This window comes from Limanda limanda, chromosome 3 (assembly GCF_963576545.1).
Source record: "Limanda limanda chromosome 3, fLimLim1.1, whole genome shotgun sequence".
In the NCBI taxonomy this organism is placed as follows: Eukaryota; Metazoa; Chordata; class Actinopteri; order Pleuronectiformes; family Pleuronectidae; genus Limanda; species Limanda limanda.
Genome location: NC_083638.1, coordinates 7,436,423 through 7,462,974, shown reverse-complemented (window position 1 = coordinate 7,462,974; position 26,552 = coordinate 7,436,423). Strand labels below are relative to the sequence as shown.

The window sequence follows — 26,552 nt, the reverse complement described above, 5'->3', positions numbered from 1 at the left end:
ACCCTCAAAGAATAAGTGATATAGATAATGAGCCGATGGACTATTGACATTCTGACATTCTAATGGACCAAATGTTTCATCAAGAAGCCCATAAAGAAAAATCAGCATTCCAATTTATGGTGACGATAATCGTTACAGAGCAACAGAGCAACAGAGGAGAAACAGGTTTGAGGACAAACTAATAATCCTCACAAATTAGGCCTGTAACTCTGGAAGATAGAGATATGGACAGGAAATGTGAGAATGACACTCCAGATAATCCCTAAACACTTTAATCAGAAAATATGCACATATTTAATTATTCTAAGAAATGAAAAATCTGACAAACACTACATGGTAGTTTCAATAATCCAAATCTTTAAATAAAATCTAGTTTAAAATCCAGAGGGCCTACATCCACATCCCCTCTGGGATTGTGTTCCTGAACCACATAGTACAAGCCTCTCTCTCACATCCTCACAACCCCCCCCAGTGATCAGGGAGTGCTGACGCAGCAGACTGGCGCCTCTGCTCGGGTTCAGAGAAGCTTGTGAGGCAGCTACAGTGTCATCATCGCTGAAAGTGAGACGCAGCAAATCTGCGACCGTAGTAACGACGAGCTGACGCCGACATCCTCACTGTCACACACGATTACCTCAGGGGACCCCGACAAGCATCCGACCACCTGAGGGAAACTGCTGAAAGATATGAAACGATTCAACCTGTTGGGGAAAATGTCCAGAATGATTAAATCTGTTGGAAATAGGATCAAGATGAGACTAGCTTTTGTTCCACTTCAGGAGATGTGATGTTGTTTGGGCGTTTGTGTTCTGTGCCGTGGCCTCTGTGTCCACTGCTCACACATCCCATGTCAGAACTGATCCTGCACATCAACTATTACTATATTTACAGATTCAACAACCCACGCAGCCGGCTCACCCCCATCGCCTACACCTCCAGATTCAGCAGATGAATTCCACAGCTCAGGCAAACTGACCAAGAACTGATCGATTTTATATTCACTGGACGGAGGTTAAGTTTCAAGATGCAAAAATGAGTAACTGAGTAATGAGGAAGATAAATGTCTGAGCTTTTTATGTAAAATACTAAAATATTGTTTTTCTTTTTACATGTAGATAAAGAGGTAAAAATGAATCATTACCAAATAGGACACAGGATTACAACTGGGTAAATGCATTTTTCATTTCTTCAGGCCTTTAAGGTTTCAGGAAAATCCATTTGGGTTAAATATCAAACTCGTCTTTTCATTTTTCAAGTCGGTGATGACCTTTTCAAAATCAAGTGAAAACCAACACACACACACACAAACATAAATAGAAAAAGTGGAAAACCTCCAAGAACCTGCTGGAAGCAAACCAGCCACTTATGAGGAAGAGGACATTGCTGTTGTCAGCTGTTGTTGTGGCACAAAGGTGAAAACCACCAATGTACAGTTTTCTATTTTTACAAGTGACAAAAATACACTTACATGCAGTGAAGGTTTACACTCCTGAAGATGTAGTGTTCTATTAGACACTGGTATCAGATCCACAGAATCTAAATCAATCCCCAAAAGACTCCAAACCTCTCATGAAATATAAATTCTTCTCCACAGGATGTCAGAGTCTCATTCCTCAATTTGACTCCTAATGTATCTTAAGCCTTGTGTCCATCTCTCTGAGGGAGATTTTAATATTTCATGTGCTATTTAGTCATTTTGATCCCATTCTCTGACTGTATGATCTTTCTCCCACTATACAAGTATTAATAACCATAAATATGATTTTAATTACGCCCTGTGATCCCCCTGAGATGTAAAGTCATGCTCAGGTGCAGTCACACAGCCTGTGTGTTCCAAAGGTGCAACACTTACTTACGCTCTGTATTTAAAGGCTTAAAGAGGCACGTGTCTTGGGTTTTAAAACTCAGCTCCTTCGTCACTTCTGCACAAATTCTGAAATAAAACCGAAGCAGGTGGATGAAGTCCTGATTCCAAACTGTCCCGGCTGAGATGAAACATGACGACACTCGGTCGTAAAGAGGGCAACGACGCTGCCGGACGGACGCTAAGAATTTGGGCTAAAGTCCTTTTCTGCATCCTGCTGGACTGTTTGTTCTTCGTTAATGAAGGACGCCATGACCCTGCACGCTCGGGCCACGATGGGCCTCATTAGTCTTTATCTGAATCAAGGCCTGACCCTGATGCCGACAGCACTGTATTAAAGTGCTGCCTGGTCGCACATATTGACCGCAGGTTTTTGTCCAGGTCAAATATCCTTACACGACAGCTCGTCATCAGATTGTCCCTGAAAAGATTAGTTCTTCCCTATTCTCACTAGGCCCTGAAGACACATCATGCAAGAATGTAGTTGTTTAACAGTTTAGGGTGAAAAAGGTTGATGTTGTGGGGAAGGCAGATCAAAAAACACCTCTTCTATTAGATAATGTGGAGAAAATGCAAACAGGCAGATTATTATGGACCTAAATTGATGCAGGTTGAGTCTGATTTCCATCCAAACACTTGTATCATTGATTTATTGCAATATTGGCTAATGCATCAGCAGAAGCAGGACGGTGGCGTTACCCTGTCCCAAGCATCTGTGTGGTGCTGTTATGGTTCAGTTTTACTTTCCACACACATGCACAGTGTGTGTGCACACCTGTTTAGCCCCAATGATTCACACACTTATTCTCCCACTGAGAGGTCACAAGGCTGCGCGCTGACCGTCATTCATCATCTTTGTCCTCCTGCAAGGACAGGACCAGGACCAGGACAAGGACCAAGACCAGGACCCAGATCCGGACCGTCCCATACGATTCACCACATGCAACCGGGACAAAAATTAAAACCTCCATCAACAACAAACTCTGAGGACACAAATGCATCCGTGCAGTGCATCTGCTCCAGCACCGGTTCTGTCATGCAACAACATAAAGTGGCTCCTCTGGCTTCTCTGCTGTGCACGCTGCCCCTCCTCTGAAGACACACACTCTCCTTCAAGGGCATGGCTGTCCCTGAGCCTTGAGGTGCAAGGAGACCACACATAGCAGGAAGAACATGTCAGCAGTTACACACTCACAAGGTCACACACACACACACACACATGCACAGAGCCATGTTTGCTGCATGCCGGTGAAAGAAGATGGAAGACGAAACGCGAGACATGCCCTACCATTTCTCCCACTGGTCCTCCATCCAGCCCTCTTCTCCTTCCCCTCCCGAGTCCATACTGTAAGTGAAGGGGGGCATCCACAGCCGAGAAAAGAGGAGCAGGAGGAGGAGGAGGAGGAGGAGGTTAGAAAGTGATGGAGGGAGGGAGGAGTGAGCAGGAGGAGAGCTGGAGGAGAGGGAGGAGGGGTGCAGCTTGTCCGGGTCGATGGAGACAGAGCCCTGCTGTTGCTGCTGCCGCTGCTGCCGCTCTACTGGAGGAGCGGCAGAAAGATGGAGCGGGGGGGGCGAATTGTTTAAAGCAGAGGAGCTGAATCTGCCGAAGAGGAGTGTTATATAATCTACTCCTCTCTTCCTCTCTGATGTTTACTCTGTGCTGCGTGCATCAGATGTTACTATGCGCCACTGCAGGGAACTGCTGATGTTAACAGAATATCCAACGCCACAGGAAGCTCAACGAGAGGAACATCAGCACAGGAGGAACCCCCCCCCCACTCTCTCTCTCTCTCTCTCTCTCTCTGAAAAACACCACTGTGCTCAATTATTCATGAGAACCATTGAACCTAATTTGTCCGTTTCTCCTTTCTCTTCAGTCGTCCTCTTAGTGGAAAATTCCAGCTTCTTTGTTAAAAAAAAGAAGAAAATAAATAAATTATTGTAAATAAATCAGAATAATCGTTGTGCAAGTCTTTGATCGTAGTATATAAAGATGGAGGACGTGACAACCCTCTATAAGTGAAGCCAAAGCATATATATCGCCACCTGGTGGCTGGAGGCAGTAGTCAGTCATAAAACCATGCCTCCTCTATAGAGGGAAACATGGAGCAAACTAAAAATCATAACATATTTTTATATATTACATTTTTATTATATTAAAACAGCTATTTATGCATCTTTTAAGCTTTTATTTGACAGCTTTTAGAAAACAGGTTCTGATTCTCACTGCACCTTCTCTGCATCAAATCAAAGACAAACTCATTTAACAATGAGCTGCTGCTAACAGGTCCTTTTCATATTTTTCATCAGGTGGAATAAACAAAAACAGTAATGTATTGACTACATTGCTGGATGTGTAAATGGAGAATTATTTGCCTCTATGCAAATGACAACAGCTTTAAACATATAACTAAATTGAGACACTGAATCCGGGTTCCTCTCCACTGAGATACCCACATGCAGCCAGATGGACATAGCAAGACCCTGGTACCTGGCCAGGAGCTATGGAGCTCACACAGGCTTCACACAATTCAACACAGTCACTTCCCAGTTTGGACTGTAGAGGTTGCGTTACATTATTGTGTGTGTGTGTGTGAAGTTTAATCCCCTTACAGCTCATCAGCGGCGGCAAATTAAGAGTGTGACGTCGATGGGGGTCAGAACAATAAACCCAGTTCATCTCATGACTCCAGGTTGTGAGCAAAGAGCTGAAACATTCAATCATTTTACATTAAATCCTTTGTTACGTTAACTTGTGCTGAATTTTGTCAGAAGAAAGAATCCGCACACAGTAATGCAATTTACTGGGGCCCCGGGCTGAGAGAGGGCCCCACTGAGAAAAGATAATTGTGCAGGGCCCCCCCACATTCCCTTTGCCTGGGGGCCACAGAATCCCTTGAAACACCCCTGTCTGCATACTAAATATGTGCAATGGAAAACAAAACCTTTATAAAACGGCTAAAAGGAATTTCAACCTTGTGGAAAAAATTGGAATGAAGTTCATGGTAAAATAATGTGCTGGAAATTGAAGCAGCTATATGTGTTTGTTTCAAATACAAGTTTGCTTGTTTGCACAGCTTTGTATGTTTGACACATCCAGGCTCATTCATGCTTAGATGGGGACATTCAAACTGAGGGAGCCTTCTGTCCGTACTCTGCATTCATTTAATCCATATTTGTGAACGTCTTCTGAAAGCTTACATGGACGAAAGAGTCGAAAAGGATCAGTACCACAGATTCAAAACTTCAATATAAATCAAAAATGAATCATGGTGGAATTTTTTGTGGATTTTTACGAGTTGATAAGAAACTACAGGTGACGGTATGGTGGAATTAAGACCGGGGCACTGGGACAATCAGCCACTTCTGCTTTTTCCTCCTCTGTCGCCATGTTGTAGGAGGAAAATGTAAATAGAAGGTGATGCCCTCTAGTGGAGACAGGGAGAAAGAGACAGGGAGAGAGAGAAAGAGATAGAGAGAGAGAGACAGAGACAGAGACAGAGACAGAGACAGAGACAGAGACAGAGACAGAGACAGAGACAGAGACAGAGACAGAGACAGAGAGACAGAGAGAGAGAGAGAGAGAGAGAGAGAGTATACTGTATAAGCAGAGGGGAGGTGACATCAGATGGAACGTGCATTGTCAGCACAATCTAGCCACACAGCAGTAAATTATCAGCGGGGGGGGGACGGCGACAGCAACCTGAGCCATTACTGCCCAGTGTGTCAGCTTTTACTGGGGGGGATTTTATCCACGAGGATAAAATTCTGCTGATTTAAAAAAAAACTGAAAAAACATCAGACTCAATAACAGACGGATGTGAGCGGATCAGAGAAACTGAGACCTCACAAAATCTCCTTAAGCTCCCTCTGTCTCTCTCACCCCCCCCCCTCCTCACCCCTTTCTCTCACATCTCTCTCACTTCCCACAGCCTGTGACTCGTCTGCCTGAGCGGATCTCGTCAGAGAGTCAGTTCAGACGCAGCAGAGAAGGGATGAAAGAAACATTAGAGGGTAAGTCTAGGGACTTAGAGAAAGAAATTAGATCATGGACACACTATACTTTTATATTTAAAATTTAAATAATTTACTTAATGCACGTCAGAAATGTGTCTTGATGTATTTAGAGTATTTTCTGTCCAGGGTTCACTTCTTAAATCAGTGTTTATCTGTCCGTATAAACTTTAAATGAACATGGACGACATTATAGATCCTAGTATAGGTGAAGCCAAATCATTTGGACTGCCCCCTAGTGGCTGGTTTCAGTATAGGATATAAACCGATGAGACATAGACCAGATTAAAAGTGTAAGGTAAATACAAACTGAAGATTTTGAATCAGTGCTTATTGTAAAAGTCTTTAGGAGTCTTTCATAGAAATCTGTAAATATCTGCTTTTGATAGCGGCAATCTGTGTAAATCTGAGTAACAATATGTATTTATGTATTTCAAGGACATGTTTCAGAGATAACATTATTTGTAAACATTAGCCAGGGGTTGACAATGTCCACAGGAAATATCCATGCATTTTTTTGCTCTATAAAATACAACAGAGTTCTTAAAGAAATATCTATTATTTAAAATCTTACATTCAAACTGCTAAAAGAAAAAAACGGAATATCTTAGCAAACGCCCACTTGACACGTCCCCATTGACGGGCGATGAAAATTTTAGATTCCTCATAAGTGGGTCACATCCGCTGCTCGTGCATCTCGACTCGGTGAATATCTCCACACACTCGTCTGTTCTCCAGCAGGTTGCACAGAGAGACGGAGGATTTGACCACAGGCAGGAGGAGGTGACGGAGGAAATCACACCAACATATGGCCGCTCTGGGCCGGCGCCAAACCTGAGTGGATTATCAGGCTTCCTCTCGCTGTGGTCAACTACAACCATCACTGAATATAGATCAGCTGTGATGAGGAAAACAAGCCGGAGTGTTGAGCACTGATCTGAATCCATCATGTTCTAAATTCATCCTTTCAAACAGCTCACACTTTCAATCGATTTCTGAATCAACGTTAAATGTTTTAACATGTAAATTACACAAACTAAGAGTTTGACATTAATTATGAATGATTGATTAAATAGCTCCATTTGTACAGTTTCATGTTTTGTGTGTTTTTGTGAATGTTGGTGACAATCAGTTCACATTTGGAGCATCTTTAATTCGTTGTGCTGCTGAAACGGTGTCTGTGCCTCTGATGATTTGATGTGTGTGTAACTCTGAGGCACTTTTCTTTTAAGGTTTTATTTATATATTTATGTGTCACATGAATCAAACTCTGCTGGAGCAGCTCTGATGATCTGAGGGAGGAGGGTTGTGTGTGTGAGACACGGACTGAGCCTGATGGGGTGTGAGTGTGTGTGTGTGTGTGTGTGTGTGTGTGTGTGTGTGTGTGTGTGTGTGTGTGTGTGTGTGCGTGCGTGTGTGTGTTGCTGTCTCACTGTATATTGATCATTGATCTCCAAACACTCTGTAACGCCACTGAAGAATTACAGCTTCTCCTCAGGCACCATTATAAGGGTCACTCTCTCTCCCTCTCTCTCTCTCTCTCTCTCTCTCTCTCTCTCTCTCTCTCTCTCTCTCTCTCTCTCTCTCTCTCTCTCTCTCTCTCTCTCTCTCTCTCTCTAATGTGGCTCTGCGACACTGTTTTCATCGTCAACTCAACCTCTGCAATCAATCTTGCTCTCATGTAATTCATTACTGATGAATTATTGAGGCTAAATTCACAATCTCAACTTCCCAGAGCCTGCAGTGAATCTTCAAACTTCTCGAAACCAAGAGGGGATTTACAGTAATCTGGGCCAAAATAAAACTGATAAAAGCAGAAAATGTTCAGCTGCAATCCACCAGCAGTATGAATAATGCATGGGTTTCAAACCGACTAATAATTTGTATCTGTGGCCAGAATATGAACTGTTTCATTAAATATTTATGCAAACCAATGTCTTCATCAGACAAGTGCACAGTTGGTATTCGTCAATTAAAACAAATGAAAATGAATTCAAAACAAAGCTGTAAAATGGTAGCTATGACAACTCCAGGTTTAAACAGCAAAGACTATAACAAAAGTAAACATCCATTTATCTGTTGTTTTAATACGTGATTTTCTTTTACATTCTGTAACTCATAATGTATTTATTAATTTAACGTATAGTGTTACAATTTTATGAATGTTCTCTTCCATACCAATATATAACATTTATTGATTCATTTATTTTGGCATTTCTTAATACTTCTTCTTTAAGAAACACTTGTAATTGTCCATATGTGACATCATCCTAAAGTAAAATAACCATAAACTGGCAAAAGTGCAAACTAAAGTAAGTCGATATTCGTGTCTTATGAGTCAGGACGATGATATACTGCTGTATTGATGTTTTGTCACACCCCTTGTTACTAATGATATAGAATGAACTATATATTCTATATTATGAAGATTTTAACTTTTTAGGGTTTGTTAATTCTCATGTTATCTCAGCAATACAGTGACTGTTCATAAATCAATGTGGATATAACAACACAACAACATGATGGTCACAGGAGGGAAATACCACCTGATGTAAAATGTCATGGAACATTTTACGGCCACACTGGAAGTCCCACAGCCGCTCTGCAAGCTCTGCTGCTCGGGTGCACGATCACCAAAAAAGTGCACATCATATTTTAGAATGCATGTTTCCAGTGGACGCTCCAGACGTGCACACGCTTCCCCATCGGCCCCCTGGGGAGCAGACACGCCCAAAAACAACCACCTCTCCCCGCAGAGCCGAGCTGGAGCCAAACCGCAGCTGCAGCGGCTCCCCGCAGCGCACCCAGCCGGCCACCAGCAGCCCCAGCCCCGCCAGGGCCCACCTCCACCACCGGGGCTCCCTCCCCCGGAGCTCCTCTCACCTGAAGCTGGCCGGGGAGTCCACCTGCACGCCGCGGCCGGACGGAGGGCTGGCTTCCCGCTGGTCTCTCTCCGCCATGCCACCTCCGGTTCAAGCCTCCATTGGCTCCGCGGTGCAGCTCGCAGCTTCCCCGGTTCAGACACCTGACAGGTCCGATGCTGCTGCTGCTGATGCTGCTGATGCGATGATGCTGCTGCTGCCTTTCAGGGCTGTGGGAAAAGTCACAACTCAGCTGAACTGGGGGTAAAACCAACTGGGCTGGTGATTAGGAAACTGTTTTATTAATGATAAGACATGATAGACACTCAGAAACCATCCCCCCCTAAAACGTTTCTGAACAAAATATCAAAGGCAACAAGCTGAATAATATATAAGCATATAAAATCAAAAGACAGACAAATAGTCGCCTGTAGCCTAAAAATCTAAAATCAGGGACAACAGAGCGTTAGACCGAAAGCGGAAAAATATATCAAATATCAAACTGTACAGTACAGGACGAGCAGGGAAGAGGACGCAGATCCAGTGGATGACGGGGGTGCACCTTGATGTTGGTGGCCACTCGTCAATAAACCAAACAATGAAGAAGAAGAACAACAACAGCAGAACATTTAACAACAATAAATGGCAAAAGAAAAATAATAAAAGTAAGAGAACTGAAGAAAAGTCAAAGCCAGTCAGTAAAAGTAGGTTTTTAGAGATTATAAACACATAGTTATATTTCAAGTCAAAGTTGGCTATTGAGATTACTGCCAAAGACAGGAATCAGTGGAGCATGCAGTATGTTAGAGAATGAGAAATGCTAGAGGGAAAAGCAGTGGAAGAACTTTTAAAATATTAATTTGGAGTGGGTTGCCATAATTCACATTCAAATTAAAATTGTTTAAACAGTAACTATTAACACGTAGATCAAAGACATCAAAAACAGGCACATAATCCTAGTTGTATGTTTGTTTGCGAGATAATTAAAAAACATTATAATGATGATGTTATTATTTTAAAGAATGCATCATCACAGAAAAAACAAGGCAATTTGTTTGTTTTAGTACTTGATAAGCAAAAAGTTCAGATGAACAGGACAATAGTTTACAAGATGAGACACCTTGGTCTATGAAAAGTGTTTTGTTTGTATTTCTTCTGACTCACACACTAGCAGCACATCGCTTGTGTTCCTGCAGCTGGAGTTTACGATGAGACAGTGAACGCAGCAGCAGCAGCTCCCACAGAGAAGTAAGGTTCTGCAACCGGATGGAAAACAGAGGCTCAGGAAACAGAGGTGGATTTCAGTCGGTATCCAACTGGACTAATCTGAGGAATTTGACCCACTGTGTTGATCACATTTATAAAACTAGTGTGAATGTAACAGGTGTATATTTCCCTGTTGATCTGTGATATTTTAGTTGTTTAATCCAGAGAGAAAATGTCTTGTGTTTAAAATAAAAACACTCTTTGATTTATCTTTAATCTGTTAAACAAAGAACACTCTCAAAAACACTGTGGACAGTTTGTTGACAATGACATTTAAAAAGACCTGGGACTATTAGGGAGTACTGTCAGAGACAAACCAGCAGAGGGCAGTAAGCTACTTTTCACTATATTGTGTGTAGGAAAAAATAGTTCTGTGATGATCCTGACTTGATAAGAACAGCTTCCTTGATTTCTGTTTTCTTTCTTTCTTTCTTTCGAGTGAACAACTTATTTCTTGTAAGAAATAAATGCTTCAGTCCATCTCTCCATTTCATTGGAAGTGTTTTTTTTAATACGACCCCTAGATGTTACTGAAGTCCTTCAGACTGGGGCTTCTGGTACCACTGTGCTCATACACATCTAATATGCTACTAATTTTATTATCCTGTTTATTTCAACCACATTACAAAACGTGACGTTGATTTAAAATGTTCTGGATCTTTGAAATTCACTTCAACACCCTCGATGTAAAAAATAAATAGAAACAATCTAAATTCCAATTATCTGAATTAATTAATTAATTAAGGCACATTTGCTGTGGCATGAGCCTATTCCATCTCTTTCTAACAGGGCATTAGCGCCATGGCTCTTCTCAATCCACGTGCAGCTCTTTTTGTGGCGTGTGCATCTCCTGTGAGAATCTTCCCACCTCAGCTCTGTGTGTACTATGTGGACAAAGGGTTGCTACACACATCTCTTAACACTTAACTAGATACTATAAACTTGTCTAGTTTCACATGTAGACATGTTGTCTACATGTTTTCTGCTGTGATGTGTTTCATGACAAAGTGAAAAATAACTTTGACAAATTCTCAAACATTTTATATACAAAAAACACCACATTAAAAGTGGCACAGAAACACACAACATGAATCACAACTTATACATAAAAATGAACTGTGGAAGGGACAACTAGGATTTTGTGACAGAAATGAGACTCCAATAAAAAGAAATGGACGTAGATTCCAGGTCTAGAAAGTGAAGCCAATGCAGAAATGGTTTAAACCTGTATTTTCTCAAATGACCAGCAGGGGGCGACACCACTGGTTGCAAATATAAGTTTCTACTGATGTCTATGAGCCAATGACGTTTCAATTGATTCACGTCAGTAAATATTTTCCTAAAGAGTTTCTGGTCTCAAATGCTAGTTTCAAGTTGATAGATAGTTAAACAGACAATAAAGCACCATATACAGTCGGGTAGGAAGGAGTAGCATGTGATGTCAAAACTGTTGGCCTCTATATAAAAGCAAAAGATCATGTACAAACAAATAATCACATATTTAATCACAATTTATAAAACAGTTCATGAAGTAATGCAAAGCTGCAGATTAAATTATATTCCTCGTGCCACAGAAACCCCATTAATGAAAAAAGAAGATTGTTTTTCCTCAATGTCAAAATGTTCAGTTTGTCCAGGTCCAAGAGGGAATAAATTAAAAATAATTAGCCAACAGTCATTATGCTGGTTTTTCATTGAAGGCAGGAGGAATCTTATTTTTGGATTTTCCCAGAAACCTCACAATGAGGTTCCTTTCCATTGTGCCGGCTGAATATCCTGAACTCCTTCAGGAATCCATGGCACTCAAGAGTTTCCTGTCGGACAAGTACTTCTGGACCCATCCACAAGGATTGACGTCGAGCCGTAGGAAGCTCTGCAGCCAGGGACTTCTCTGAGAACCCTCCACAAACTCCTCCAGTGTAATCTGACCTGCAGCACAAACAGAGGAGGTCTCAGTGAAATAGCATGGGAACCTTTGTTTTTTATGCATTCGCTGTTTTGCCGATGTTGGTGATTGTGAGTGTGCAGTGAACCCACCGTCGTGGTCCACATCGACCTCTTGGAAGATGCGATCACACGCCTCCTCCGCAGTGATTTTTTCTTTTCCCGTTTCGTCAGACACGGATCCTTCCTTTATTTTGTAGATTATCTGAAAGAAAATTCCAGGAATTAGACTTTTTGTCCATCATCTCGTACACAAATTCGAAAATCGTGGTCCCAAGAGGATCAGCTGCTGGCCACCCAACTTATCATCTAGTCCATCAAACATTAATGAACAGTAAAAAATTATATTACTCTTGGACCTGATATTCTAAAACACAGATAATACGATATAATAAAAACCGTAAAGATGGCCTTTTGAAAAACACCTAAAAACCTATGCCACATCTTTTCCGAATGGTCCCATGAATTAATCAGTGTAAATGTCAATGTCGAGCAGTTCTGCGTAATCTTGCAGATAAAAAAACACACAAACCGACCCACAACCAATGGTCAGGGGTGATGACCTCCGTGTTGGAGCTAACGAGGCTGTGACCAAGACCTCTTACCTTTACAATCTTGTTTATTTCTTCTCTGTCCAGACGACCGTTGTCATCGCTGTCGAACGCCTTGAACGACCAGCGCAGCTTGTCTTCAAGTCGTCCGCGCAGAACAAGATGAAGAGCGGCCACGTACTCTATGAAATCCATCGTGTTGTCCTGAAGAAACAGGGGAAACACCAACATGGAACATTTGCTCGGTTAGATACGTGGAAAGAGATTTGTTTGCTTGAGCTGTCGCCTGAAGAAGATTTCACTTGTGACTCACATGATTCATGTCGAATGCTCGGAAGATGTTGTCCATGTACTGGGATTCAGGCGTCCCATTCTTCACTCCAAACATCCTCTTGAACTCGTGTAGGTACAGCGATCCACTCGGACACTCCGTGATATATGTATTGTAGAGGTCCTGGATGCTGGTTAGCTCCAGCTCTGGTTCCTGCGTTTGTATCTGCTGGTTTTGACCCATGCTGTATCCGAACTCTACCACTGCAGTGAAAACTAAGAGCTTCTTATTTTGTACATAAATGCAGATTCTCTAGTAGAGTAATATCCTGAAAGCTCCTTGCAGTGAGTCCTTCGGCATCCGCTTCATGGCTGCTGTCGAAGGTGTCAGCTCTGGGGTCGAGAATAGTGTTAAGAGTTATAACAGATGCATGTGATCCCTGACCCTCACCAAGATGCTTATTTTCAGCCCGAGGCCACAACAAGCTGAGTTTAAAACAATAATCCTGATCCCATCTTGAACCTTTGGTGACCCAGGGTCACTGATACACTTTATACTACTGGAGTTACAGCTCCATTTCACTACAGCTGGTGAAGTTGTCAGATTACTGCTCTGACAACCTTCATTTTCTCTAATTCTCCAGTTCAACTCAATGGAATCTCTGGGTTTGCTTCCATCTTAAACTCATTGCCCACAACTACTACTGCTACTATCCCCTGGAGTAAAATAAGTTAGCAAACGCTGTCCGAGCAGGGGCCTCCCTCTCTACCTCAAGATCCCTTGCAACGTCTTTAAGGTGAAGGGAGGAGGTTTCTGGAGACGGATTATGCTTTAAGCAGAAGTATTTATGGTCAATAGGAAAAGCATCAGGGATACTGACCCTAACAATTTAACAGTCGTATTGCAATCAATAAAACTGAGCTTTCCTTCCAAAATGGTTCATTATAAACCTACAGGGGCAAGGTATTCAATTAAATGGGGAATTTCTCTATTGGACAAATATGTCTCAGACTTTATCAGTCTCGTCAAACCATTCAATCTGTCTTCTTATCACATGCTTCACCTATGTGACGTCAAACTATCTGAGGAGGCAGCTGATGGATGTCTCCTAACTTTTACTGGGCGTTGCCTCCACCAGATGGTCTTCGGGGTTGCCACTTGCTATCAGCTGAACTTACGCCCCCCTCAGGTGACACAGGTCAGTGCAACCAGGTAGTTCTCAAACCTTCTAAATGATCACAACTCTCCACAAAGTTGCTTTCTACTATATTTGGTCTCTGAACTCAACCTTGTGGATACCTCACAGAGAAAAGGTAACTCATAATCAAAATACAAATATTATATGAATTTGTATAAACTTCTATTTATAGATTGTCATCAACATGTTCTGTGTCATGCTGAGTAAAAGATGGGTTAGGGTTAACCCATATTTCAATGCCTGAACATGATACAAAACCAGAGCTGAGCATAGATTTCAGATCTGAACAAAAAGGACAGATGTTTACACATGTGAAACCAAAACTTTTCAAATTATTATTATTTATTGAACCTCAAATGACATATATTGAAAACACGCATGTAGCATCAATAACATAATCAGGTAAAAACTGAATATTCACAGTGAAAATGTTTTAGTTTCCTCAAAAGCAAAAAACAATATTAAAAACACAACAAACTTAGAAAAGCAGGCAATTTATATTTTAGACAATTAAGGACATTTTGTAAGATAAGAGGAGAAGCTGTGAACGTGTATTTGTTTAAAAATACAGGAAGAAAAGGAAACTACAAACAGTTTTAACTTTGAAAAGAAAGACTCATGTGTAGATGGTATGTTTCTCTTTGGCTGAGATTTAAGGTGAAATTACAAACGTTGGCCTGCTCTGATAAAAAAATCTCTCACTCATATATTGAACATGAATCCTGATTTCACTTGTAAGTTGTGAGTTTAATACATTTCGTAGATCAAATTTAAGGCTTATTCTTATTAAGGCAGATCCAGGTTGACATTTCAGAAGTGTGCGCTCCGCCTCCTCTGCTCCAGCACCCATCCTGCAGGGTTCATGTCCAGCTTCAGCATGTTGAGCACCCAGGGGTCCTGCTGTGCACCTCGGATGAACTCCTCCATGTTAATATGACCTGTCCCAAGAAAAAGAAAAAGAGCTTGAGCACGATTGATGTTCTCTGTTGACACAGCAAAGTACGTGATCCATCTCTTGTTGTTTAAGGTGACGTGGGACACAGATGCTCACCGTCTCCGTCGCTGTCCACCGCCTGCAACAGACGATCCACAGCCTCGTCCACTGAAGGCTGACAACTGCTCGTGTCCGTCCTTGAGCCTTTCTTAATCCTGTAGATGCTCTGAAACAGAAAGAGACGGTTTGTGTTTCTTGTTTTGTGATGAGTCCTGACACACTCAGGGACTGATGATTGGTTTATAGCAGCAATATGATTGGAAAACTGAATATCGTTATTGTTTAATTTAAGTCACTTCCCTTTTACATCTGTTGATCTCACTCTCCTGTAAATTCTGAATATACTTTGACTATTTGAATCAATCCTCTTTGTGCTGTGATGTTTGATTCATCTTTTTGATTAACCTGTTAATACTGATTGAATTCAAATAACGAACTATACTCCGCATTCTTAATACACATATTTATTTATTTTACATTTATTTTATACAAATGTTTTACCAGTATGTTTTATCTACATGAAAGACAAATATGGTGAAGTGAGGATTTGAATTCCGGTATGGAAACAAACGTGAACTTGAGAAAGCGGCTCCACCAGAAAGCACATTTTTACGTTTGCTGTCAGATCTGCATCCAGCTACAACATTGTACAACTACTACAACTTAAAGCTTTGTATACATAGAAATCGTTATATGACTCTCAAAGAGATACACTCACTTTACTTTAAATTAATATTTTATTCCTACAGAGAAAAATGTTCCCTCTTTTTCTCCGGACTTCATATTCTTTGGCTGAAAAGCTTGAAAAAGTTGAGTAGGAATGAAAGGATCAATAACTAGATTACGATACACTTATTAAAGGATGACATTTTAATAAATATATAAAATACTCAAGGATGAAAGCACATTTTCTCACCAAAAAAGTTCTGTGATATGTTTTAGGCACAGAGGGTGACAGAGAGAAGTCGTTCTCCTGAAGCAGGAATTCACTGAAAGAAAATCTCTTTTCTCCAAGCCAGTATCTTTTTAAATATATTGACTCTTTGACTAACTTACATCAATTATTGCCCGCAGCTCGTCCCTGTCCACGAAGCCATTGCCGTCTTTGTCGTACACCTTGAACGACCAGCGCAGTTTATGTTCCAGGTCGCCTCGGAAAACCAGATTGAGAGCTGCCACAAACTCCAGGAAATCGATGGTGTTGTCCTGAAAGAACACATCACTGAAATGAGAACAGCTGGGTCACGGTCCAACGTAAAGGGGTCGCACAGGGAGCCAGGATGGAAAAGCTTTTACTGTCTCACCCCGTTTTTGTCAAAGGCTCGAAACATGTTTTCAGCATAGTCGGACGCCTCTCCCGTCGGGTCCACGCCGAAGAAGCGCTTGAACTCGTGCAGAAAAAGAAGTCCGCTCGGGCACTCCATGACAAACTTTCTATACATATCCTGCAGTGCTTTGATGTCAATCTCCTCACTGTGCTCTGCTTGCAGCGTCTGCCCCATGGCTGACGTGCTGTTCAACCGTCCATAGTCCTGCAGCCTGCGGGTTCAGACCCTGCAGCGATGGGGTAGCCGGACTCGGAGAGAGTCTCAGTCTCAGGATTTTGTTATAAAACAGGCGTGGAATCCCAAAGCTCCAGTTTACTACAGAGTCAGGTGATTAGTGTGGCTGCAGGATTACTTTGGTGTTAAGTCAGCGGGGTTTCCTCCACTGAGCTAATGAGGTCTGTAGCTAAATGTGGGTCTCAGCCAAACACAGAGAGGAGTGACAGGTGTAAGTCAAACAGACGGTCCAGTAGTGTGGAATGTAAAATAAATCCAAAGGTGATTAAAAATCAGTAAAATTAGGAATAAACCATATCCAAACTTCAGTTTTCTTGGATGTGTTGCTTCCCATCGACTTTAAATACAAATGTCTGACTCTTAAACTGTCAGATATTCCACTTTTTAACCAGCTCGTTACTGATTCTGAAGTTTGAAGCAATTTATGCCGTCAGAGAATTTAGTTTTTTTCTCATATTATCGTTATTAAATATTCCCATTAGCCTCAAGATGCACTGTGTTTTGAACTTACTCATTCCTAACCTGCTAAACCGGTGTGACAGGCCAAATTAACCCCCGTCCAGATTAAACCTGCGTAAACTATACCCGGGGTTGTAAAATAGCCTAGGCCAGACTATACCCCTCCAGGCAGGGCCGGTCCTTCCTATAGGCGACAAAGGCGGTTGCCTAGAGCGCCACATAGAGGCGGGCTCCAAAAACTGCGCCTAGCAAAAAAATGATATATATATTTTTTATTTTTTTTGCTTTTGTCATGAATTTCGAGTTTTCATGACACGGTGTGATCGTGGCATGGCGTCAGAGTTTGATTACACACCATCAAAACACAATGTTCTGTATCTCAGACATAGGCCTACATGTTGCAATCGACTCCAAACTAGACAAGTAAGACAAGAGTCCCGGCTTGATGACATCTACACAGAAATTATGAATTTTAAATCACAGCGCCCCCTGGTGGCAACAAGAAATGCTTGCTTTTGGAACATCTTACACTTGGCAGTATTCCTCCTCATCACTGACTGCAACCATGTCAAACTGTGTCAAAAGTCTCTCAAGACATTGATAATGGCATAAGATTAGTGTGACTTTTCGTCAAACGTGACAAACAAATAAGTCTGATGAACTTGTCCTTGGGCTTTCATTAGATCAACTTCAAATTCGGTGAATGTCATCTTAACAAGATGGAGATATAAACTACCTCGGTATATATGATTTCATCACACGGTGTGACCGTGGCGTGACATTTTAATGATTCATTTATCTCCTCTGTGCATTGTTCTTTCAGCCTCACACCTCATTCACACATTCACAGTCCCGCCCTGGTCAGAACCATATCAATATTGGCTCATCATTACAGCGCCACCTGCTGACTACAGGAAGTGACATGTTTTAAACTTTGATGAGCTGCTCTTGGCTGCTTTACTGTACATATAAAATAACACTTCAAAGGATTCATTAAGCAAATCATTATTTGTTGTCAGTTTGCTTCAATGTCACAGTGTCAGTGATGTTAGAATCCTTTGATATATTAGTGTAAAGGTGAAAGATTTATAAGATCTGAAGAGAGAAAAGAGTGTTTTTGACCTGAACAGATCTATTAGTCTAGTATAGAGAGAGCGATAGACCATACTGTTGCTCTTTTCCATAGTGTGTTAAAAAGTGGGAAAAAGAGGAAGTGAACGAGAGAGGGAGGAGCAGAGATCTGTTTCTGTTCGGAGGAAGTGAAACTATTCTACAGTCACTGGCCGCAGCTAAAATGGAGCAGCAAGAAAATCACCTGGCCAGACAAATACTCTCCTGTTCAATCTGTGTGGATCCACTGAAGGATCCGGTGACTACTGGCTGTGGACACAGCTACTGTAAGAGCTGTATTAACACCCACTGGGACATAGAGGAGGAGAGAGGAAGCTACAGCTGCCCTCAGTGTAGACAGACCTTCACACCGAGGCCTGTCCTGGGGAAAAACACCATGTTAGCTGATTTAGTGGAGGAGATGAAGAAGACTGGACTCCAAAATGCTCCTGCTGATCACTGCTATTCTGGACCTGAAGATGTGGCCTGTGATGTCTGCACTGGGAGAACACTGAAAGCTCTCAAGTCCTGCTTGGTTTGTTTGGACTCGTATTGTGAGAAACACCTCCAGCGTCATCTTCAGTCAGCTCCATTTAAGAGGCACAAGCTGGTGGAGCCCTCGGAGAAGCTCCAGGAGAACATCTGCTCTCGTCACGACGAGGTGATGAAGATGTTCTGCCGCACTGATCAGGAGGGTATCTGTTATTTCTGCTCTGTGGAGGAACATAAAGATCACAACACAGTGTCAGCTGCAGCAGAAAGGACTGAGAGGCAGAGAGAGCTCGGGCTGAGGAGACAAACAATCCAGCAGAGAGTCCAGGACACAGAGAAAGACGTGAAGCTGCTTCAACAGGAGGAGGAGGCCGTCAATGGCTCTGCTGATAAAGCAGTGGAGGACAGTGAGGAGATCTTCACTGAGCTGATCCGTCTGCTGGAGAAAAGAAGCTCTGATGTGAAGCAGCAGATCAGATCCCAGCAGGAAACTGAGGTGAGTCGAGTCAGAGAGCTTCAGGAGAGACTGGAGCAGGAGATCACTGAGCTGAGGAGGAAAGAGCATGAACTGAAGCAGCTCTCAGACATAGAGGATCACAACCAGTTTCTACACAACTACCCCTCACTGTCACCACTCAGTAAATCTACACACTCATCCAGCATCAGGATCCGTCCTCTGAGGGACTTTGAGGACGTGACAGCAGCTGTGTCACAGGTCAGAGGTCGAATACAGGACATTCTGAGTGCGACTGAGACAGAGATTTGGCAGATTGTGTCTCGAGTGGATGTTTTACTGCCACAACCAGAGCCAGAGACCAGAGCTGACTTCTTTAAATATTCACAAGAATTCACACTGGATCCAAACACAGCAAACACACATCTGTTATTATCTGAGGGAAACAGAATAGTAACATTAATGAGTAGAACACAGTCTTATTCTGATCACCCAGACAGATTCACTTATTGGCCTCAGGTCATGAGTAGAGAGAGTCTGACTGGACGTTGTTACTTGGAGGTGGAGATGGGGGGGGTGGGAGGAGTATGTGTAGCAGTCACATACAAGAATATCAGCAGAGCAGGAGGGGAACGTATGTTTGGATTCAATGATACATCTTGGTCGTTATATTGTGATGGAAACAGACAGGACTTTCATTACAACAGCATGTGGACTCCAGTGGCAGGTCCTTGGTCCTCCAGAGTAGGAGTGTACCTGGATCACAGTGCAGGTGTTCTGTCCTTCTACAGCGTCTCTGACACCATGACTCTCCTCCACAGAGTCCAGACCACATGCACTCAGCCTCTCTATGCTGGAGTTGGGCTTTATAATGGATCTACAGCTGAGTTGTGTAAACTAAAATAGACTTGAGTCATTAAAAGCAGCGTCTTAGATTCTGTGTTTAAATCTTTAACTTCTTTTGTCTCCATGTTTGTTGATCAAAGTTCGTCGTGGTGACGTTTCTGCGGATCAGCTGTCAGTCAAAAACAGACCTTCGTTTATCACACATATTTAGTTCTAGCTTTGAAAAGACAGAAATCTATAATTACACTGACATGAATGTGTTTGAAAGACACCGAGCAATGAGCAGTGGGAGGCCCTGTTGTATTTCGAAGGACTTGCATTGCCATTTTGGGGCTTTTTCAAGGCGAAATCGCTGTAACTTCGGTGATCAAGGTTCAACCTCCCTCAAACTACATGTGTGTAGCAACAGACCCCCCCCACCCCCTTTAGACATTCAGAATGGGCGTAACAAAATAACTGACTAGCGCCCCCTAAAGGGCAGCACAGGCACTACGATTTGCCTGCATCTACAAAAATCAATAGGGACATGTGTCTTTTCATGACAAAGAAATAAGTCTCTTGGATACATATAATAGACTAAACAGGAAGCCCACCATTTTGGATTTGGTGGCCTTTTTGACCATTTTCTACAATTTTACTCTGATGAACTTGTCCTTGGGCTTTCATCAGATCAACTTCTGGGAATGTCATCTAAACAAGATGGAGATACAAACCGACTCTGTATATTTGATTTCATTACACTGTGTGACCGTGGCGTGGCGTCAAAGTTTGATTACACGCCATCAAAACAAGAGCTTCTGTATCTCAGGCATATTTGGTTCAATCAAGTCCAAACTAGACATGTAAGACCTGATGACATCTACAAAGACATCATGACTTATAATCACAGCGCCACCTGCTGGCTACAGGAAGGGAAATGTTTATCCTTGCCGCAGTGCGCAGAACACATGTGACGCGGAGACGTGGGCTTGGTCATCGATCACTCTCTCTTCACCAACCGCAACAGGCTTGAAATTGCCTCTGTTAGTGCTACAACGTAGCCCTAGTATTTTTTCTGTTTTTCTATTTGAAGTAATAAAAGTCTATGTTTTAGAGTTTTAAGATTTAAGTCAGTTAGCTTTCTCACTTAACTTACCTGACAAAGCTGAACCCCCAATAAAATGTTGAAAAATTAAGTAATTCTTTTGTATACCACTCAACACTTCTGATATCATGGGGGTATAATCTGGCCTGAGGGGTATGAATTGGACTAGGCCAATTTATACCCCATGTATAGCCGGTCTGGGGGTATACTGTGTCCCTGTTACACCAGGACAATAAATAAGTATCAGCTGTTCTCTGGTTCCACACCCGCATGCAGCAGTGAACCTGGTTCAAAGTTTTCGTCCTGTTGTCACATTTAAACCGTGCAGGTCCTCAGCCTGACAGAGTTCAGTTTTACACATGAAAGTCCTCTGCTGTCCCTGATCAGTCCCACTGTTGTTTTCCTCTTCAGGACCGAGAAGCTAAGAGGCTAAGAGGCTCTAGGTCACGCTTACTTAGAATTGGTGTATCAATCTCTTTTAATCAGATTGGAAAAGCTCTGTTGATACAGGCACAAATCCCTCAGTGGTAGTAGAGTGAGTGGATCCCTCAAGGTGTCCGAGTCCAACAACTTGCTGATGGTTTCTGTTTCATTTTACTTAATTATCCAAACTTAGTCAACGTTTAGCATCCAGTAACTTAGCTGCTATTCTGTGTCACCACTTTCCTTAAGTCTAGAAAGCCGAGGGAATAATTAGTCAACCCCAGAAAATGAACATTTCAGGGAATTCTCTGTTATACTCGCATGAATGTTTTATTTATTTATTCACCTACATGATTGGCATAGTACGGTGGCCCTGAAAGCAAGGACACAACATGTCACAAATCCTGATTAATTAGTCACAACACAACGTTTTTACAGAAGATCTCTGTTTCATCAAATTGTATAACAGAGAACAGAAAAGAAACAAGAATGTAATCTTGATATTGATGTAAAAAGTGAGGTGAGACTTGTTAAATTAAATTACGTCGGTGTTTGGCTCGAGGATTAGTTCATAACTATGTTTAACCCAACATGGAGAAACAAGCCTAACAGGATTAGAGTCCTGACGGAAGGATTCTCCTCTCAGGGGTCGGACCTCTCACGCCCTCGGCTCGATCTGTCAACAAACACTGAACATTATAAACAGTGCACGGTTAATCTGACAGTCACATGCACTTTGCCAAAGGACAACAGATAAACCTCATAAAGTTAATGACAGTAATTGTATTTCGTTTTGTCTTTATCAAGGATGTTCAGTAATTTCAGCATATTTCAGATATAATATTAAATCCCTCTTTTTGATTTTCTACTTTCTGATCATTAATTCATGTATTTCACAAACCTGGGTCACACAGGTCATATTCATGGCTTTATTTTAATTTGTGTTAATGACTACAGATGTATTCATGATTGAAAAAGAGGAAAAGTGGAACCTTTGCAGAAACAGTGAATATTACCTTATGTCCACTAGATGGCGGTGTTGGCTCTATTTTGGAGCTCGTGAGCTGCACAGTAACGTTTCAGTTTGATTTACTTCACAACGCGGACTGGAAAACTATTTAAATACATCACATGTTACTGTGCATTACATAAAGATACACACATTACAGGAAGCACCCAATTACGAATGTGGTGAATTTTATCATACAATAGATTTCTGCATTTGAGATGCATTTATAAAGCTCTATTACATATATAAAGTTTCCATATTGCATCATATCTTCATGTGAAAGACTCATATTAGCTCTATAGTCACTTAAGCATAATTTGATCTGTAATGAAACAATGTAATTCACAAGGTGCTTTTACTGAGCCATAGTGAGGAATAAGATATTTTCTTCTAAGAAGATTTTAAGGATATGATGCCATGGAGTTGTAAAATTCTGTGCACTACTTACGTCCTTCTCCAACTTGCATAAAAAAACATGTCTGTAAGGTAATACAGGTCATATACAGGTTAACATACAGGTGCTGCATCCAAGGCCAAGTTGTACATTTTAAATCTACCGTCAATATCCTGAGTAAAAATTTTATGTGGAATTTAAAATGGCCCAAAGAAGAACAACAACATCTTCTCCTTAATTGTCATGGATGTAATAATCAAACATCTTGATCACATGATCCTGTACATAAGCTGAACTCCACCGATCTGAATCCCACGTGCTCCACCAGGTGGCGACAGGAGATCGCGTCGGCCTCAGCAGCACCGACGCTCCATTAATCAAACCTTTTTCATCTAAGACTCAAATTCTACACGAGCTCTCTGCTGCCTCCTCCATCCATTAGCCTGTGTCCGTAGAGAGGGAAGCTCTTTCCCCTTAAAGCTTCACATGATTCATATTTGTGCTGTAATTTTGTATATAAACCGAGCCCTAAATGTGTCTTATATCACATGAATACACAAACAATGATGCTTTCTATAAATAATTTTCTTAAGCATCGCACACACACACACACACAATAAAGTCGAACCACCATTATTTGAGTTGTGGAGCGTCATGGTGTCATGAAGTTGTCGGAGGGATTTTGTTACGATCTGTGTATTTCAGACAGAAGATGGGCAGTGATGAGGTCGTCTCTGTGGATCTGTGGAGACAGACTGACACAACTGTTAGTTATGAGGAAAATATGCACTATGGCTCCGAGCATGACGTATAAATCATCTGCATTTGTTCCCGTTGTACACAGAAAAATGTGACTTTAGGGAGGTACGGCTCAGTTTCTTTGTCTTTTGCGTGCAGACGTGCATGAGGTGAGAATGAAGCCGTAAAATAGAACTCATATACAGAAAGTAAAACTAACTAAATTAACAAATTATGAACTTCCAACAACACTGATTTACACTTATATGACTTGTGAGTAAACTGCCAATTGGTGGCCTGCAAATTAGGAACTTTTATTTTGAATTCAAGCTGTTTCTGTTTCTTCTTGTTCACTTCCTTCCTAAAAGTGGCAGCTATATAACTTTAAATTATGGTCATCATAATCACAAATTGAGCTATTTGTTTATTTTATTTACTTATTACTTATCAAAGCATGGGACTTTAACTTTGAGGAAAAATGTTTTGTTTCAGTCTCTGGATTTTTTGTGTTTTTATTTTGTAAAAGTTAGATAAAGACACAAGCTGACACTGAGTTATTTCATCGTTCGTCTTCATGTGACAGTGATGCAGACAATGTTAACTGGGTTTAAATATCACTTTCAAGATTTAAAGATTCATTAACATCTGTATATGAAAGACAAAATTATTAGGAAATACCCCCAAAGGGAAATTTTTCAATATCATACACGAACAACGACATGAATTTATACGTGACGTTGAACAGTTGTTAAATTCATATCTTCCCACCTGTTGTTTCTCTCTGAACCAGTGCATTCGATTCCCGTCTCTTTTTGAAGACAGCTTTCCACCTCGAAGGAGGGTGAGAATTATTTGTTTATTTCACTTTTCTAAAGGGGGGGTTTGGGGTCACAGATGTCTTTGAAGGTATATTTGCAGATTTCAAGAGGCTTTTTCTTATTCTCCAGTGTGAGAGACATCATTCACAGAACACAAGCATCTTGTTCAGACGCACTCGACCCTAAGAAACCATGAATTCCGGAAAATGAGAAACACGCTGTAATCTGAACTTAAAGGGTATTTTCATTCATAAGAAGCTACTTTGACATTTGATATTATTCACAAATAGAGACAATAATGATATGATGAGAACTAAAAGTTAAACCTTCACAAAGCTGTTAGAGGAATGCACTTAATGGAGAATCTCAGAGTGGAACAGAGTCAGCAGGTGAAGACCAAATGGCTCATGGAAAAAAACATGGAGATGCAAAAAAGGCAATTACTGTGCAAAATGGCTGTTTTTACTTAATTGGCCCATTACAGAGGGAGAATGAAAGTGTTCTGAAGCCCTGAAGAGAAACATCTGAAGGCGTGGAGGTCTTCACCCGGGACAAGCAGCAGCCTTGCATCGCTCCAACGTGTTCGTTAAGTCTCACAGTTCAATGGTCAGATCTTCAGAGCTCGGCCTGAAACGTGTTAAAACGTGTTAAAGGTTTTCTGGAGCCAAAATGCAGACCCTGGAAAAAGAGGCAGGAAGTTGCCATGGAGACGATTGAGTGAGAATAAACATGCTCATGTGGTTTTGCAGGAGGAAGACAGCAGAAAGTCCAAACTCAAACATTGAGGTGAACAAACATGAGGTAAGACATGAGAGACAAACAGACAAACCAACTAGAGCTGGTCATTGCACTGGAAGAGTTGATTCCCTGCTGAAGCTCAGGATTTATTTGCTCACACTGTACGTAACTCTGGACCGGTTCTGGCTAGAACTCATCAAAGTTCGGTAAAAAGGGATAAACCACGCTATAGACAAAGAGAAGGAGGAAAAAACAAAGAGACACACAAGGTAGAGTCAGTAAAGCCAAAGTCAGGAAAGACAGGAAATACTTACAGATAGACATCGAATAAATAGTCAAAAAGTTCTAAAAGTCACCAATTGAGTCCTTTACGGGTGCAGAACCGAACAGAAACACCAGTTTAAACAAATGTTCATGTCGCTTTGTGTCGGCTGAATGTGTCAAGTCACAAATGTCATTTACGATAATTTAGTGGAACCACGACAGATTAGATTGTGTCATTGTGTTGTTCGCCCCCAAGCATCTGCATCGTCGTTGTTCTCAGAGTTTCCATTGTCCCACATGCAGAGAGAAACAGATAGGATCCTATTCTCTGCCACAGAACAGAGATGTAATCCTGTTTTCTGTGAATCGTCCTTGAATCAGACGTCCTGACCTCACAAAGAGTTTAAATATTCGGGGTTCAAGACCCAGAGGATGAGAGACTGTTTATTATTTTTTATGGTTTGGATTCAACAGAGATAATGGTTGATGATTAATGATTTTTCACTTAATGGCCCCGTTTCATCAATCATTTAATACAAAAAATAAAAAGGAAACATAAAATAAATAAATAAGTAATAACCCAAGGTCGCTGCCGTGTTTCTCTGGACTTTGCTTCCTCTGGCAGCTCCTGATGAACAGTCTGCGGAGGTCAACGGGCGCCACTGCCTGTGATGAAAGAGACGAAAAGCACAGATGATATAAGGACGCATTGATTTTTAATTTCTCTCTCTGTACAATGCTGTCAACATATGGTCCTAATGCTTCCTTATGCTTGTCTTAGACAACACACACACACACAGACACACACACACAGGTCTGAAGTATCCCAAGGACACTGTGGATGAATTCTCTTGCTGGGTTTAGAAAATCCCCAGCATTCACAGCGGGTGACATTGAACAATCCACTTAATAAACTTCACTCTTTATCGAGACATGTTCTCCAGAGATATTGTGGATAATGTGCCGCTAAATATGAATTAACCGAACTTAAACGTTAAACAAAACAATAAGAATAGCGTATAAATCGTAGGCTCATACATTAAAGCACTCAGTAGACTTTAGCCCGCTCATTAAGGCCTAATAATGTCGGCCATTACACTCGCTGTCTGATAATATGACAGAAGGAACAAAAATCAATGGGCTTGTTTCTCCGGGGGAAAGTGTGCACGGCACGGTTTGTGTCTTTATGAGTAATGAC

At 41.5% G+C, this 26,552-nt stretch overlaps 4 protein-coding genes across 4 annotated transcripts in view; 1 reads left to right on the top strand and 3 right to left on the bottom strand.

The window, feature by feature from the left end:
• The window catches only part of mapk8ip1b (mitogen-activated protein kinase 8 interacting protein 1b), a 37,180-nt gene extending 28,342 nt beyond the window's left edge, over positions 1 to 8,838 (bottom strand). Inside the window, exon 1 of the mRNA XM_061067731.1 lies at positions 8,762 to 8,838. Within this exon, the coding sequence (XP_060923714.1) occupies positions 8,762 to 8,838 (77 nt within the window). The remainder of the gene's footprint in view (positions 1 to 8,761) is intronic.
• Positions 8,839 to 11,791: 2,953 nt separating this feature from the next.
• LOC132998850 (guanylyl cyclase-activating protein 2-like) lies at positions 11,792 to 13,014 on the bottom strand. Its single transcript, XM_061068597.1, has 4 exons — positions 12,814 to 13,014; positions 12,555 to 12,704; positions 12,043 to 12,154; positions 11,792 to 11,934 (listed from the first exon to the last, which is right to left on the bottom strand). Exons 1-4 carry the CDS (start codon positions 13,012 to 13,014, stop codon positions 11,792 to 11,794), a joined length of 606 nt encoding a protein of 201 aa, XP_060924580.1.
• Positions 13,015 to 14,779: 1,765 nt separating this feature from the next.
• Positions 14,780 to 16,465, bottom strand: LOC132998216 (guanylyl cyclase-activating protein 2-like). Its single transcript, XM_061067735.1, has 4 exons — positions 16,268 to 16,465; positions 16,020 to 16,169; positions 15,021 to 15,129; positions 14,780 to 14,907 (listed from the first exon to the last, which is right to left on the bottom strand). Exons 1-4 carry the CDS (start codon positions 16,463 to 16,465, stop codon positions 14,780 to 14,782), a joined length of 585 nt encoding a protein of 194 aa, XP_060923718.1.
• Positions 16,466 to 18,278: 1,813 nt separating this feature from the next.
• LOC132998214 (tripartite motif-containing protein 16-like) lies at positions 18,279 to 19,946 on the top strand. Its single transcript, XM_061067732.1, has one exon. The coding sequence runs from the start codon at positions 18,279 to 18,281 to the stop codon at positions 19,944 to 19,946; it is 1,668 nt and encodes a 555-aa protein (XP_060923715.1).
• Positions 19,947 to 26,552: the final 6,606 nt, after the last annotated feature.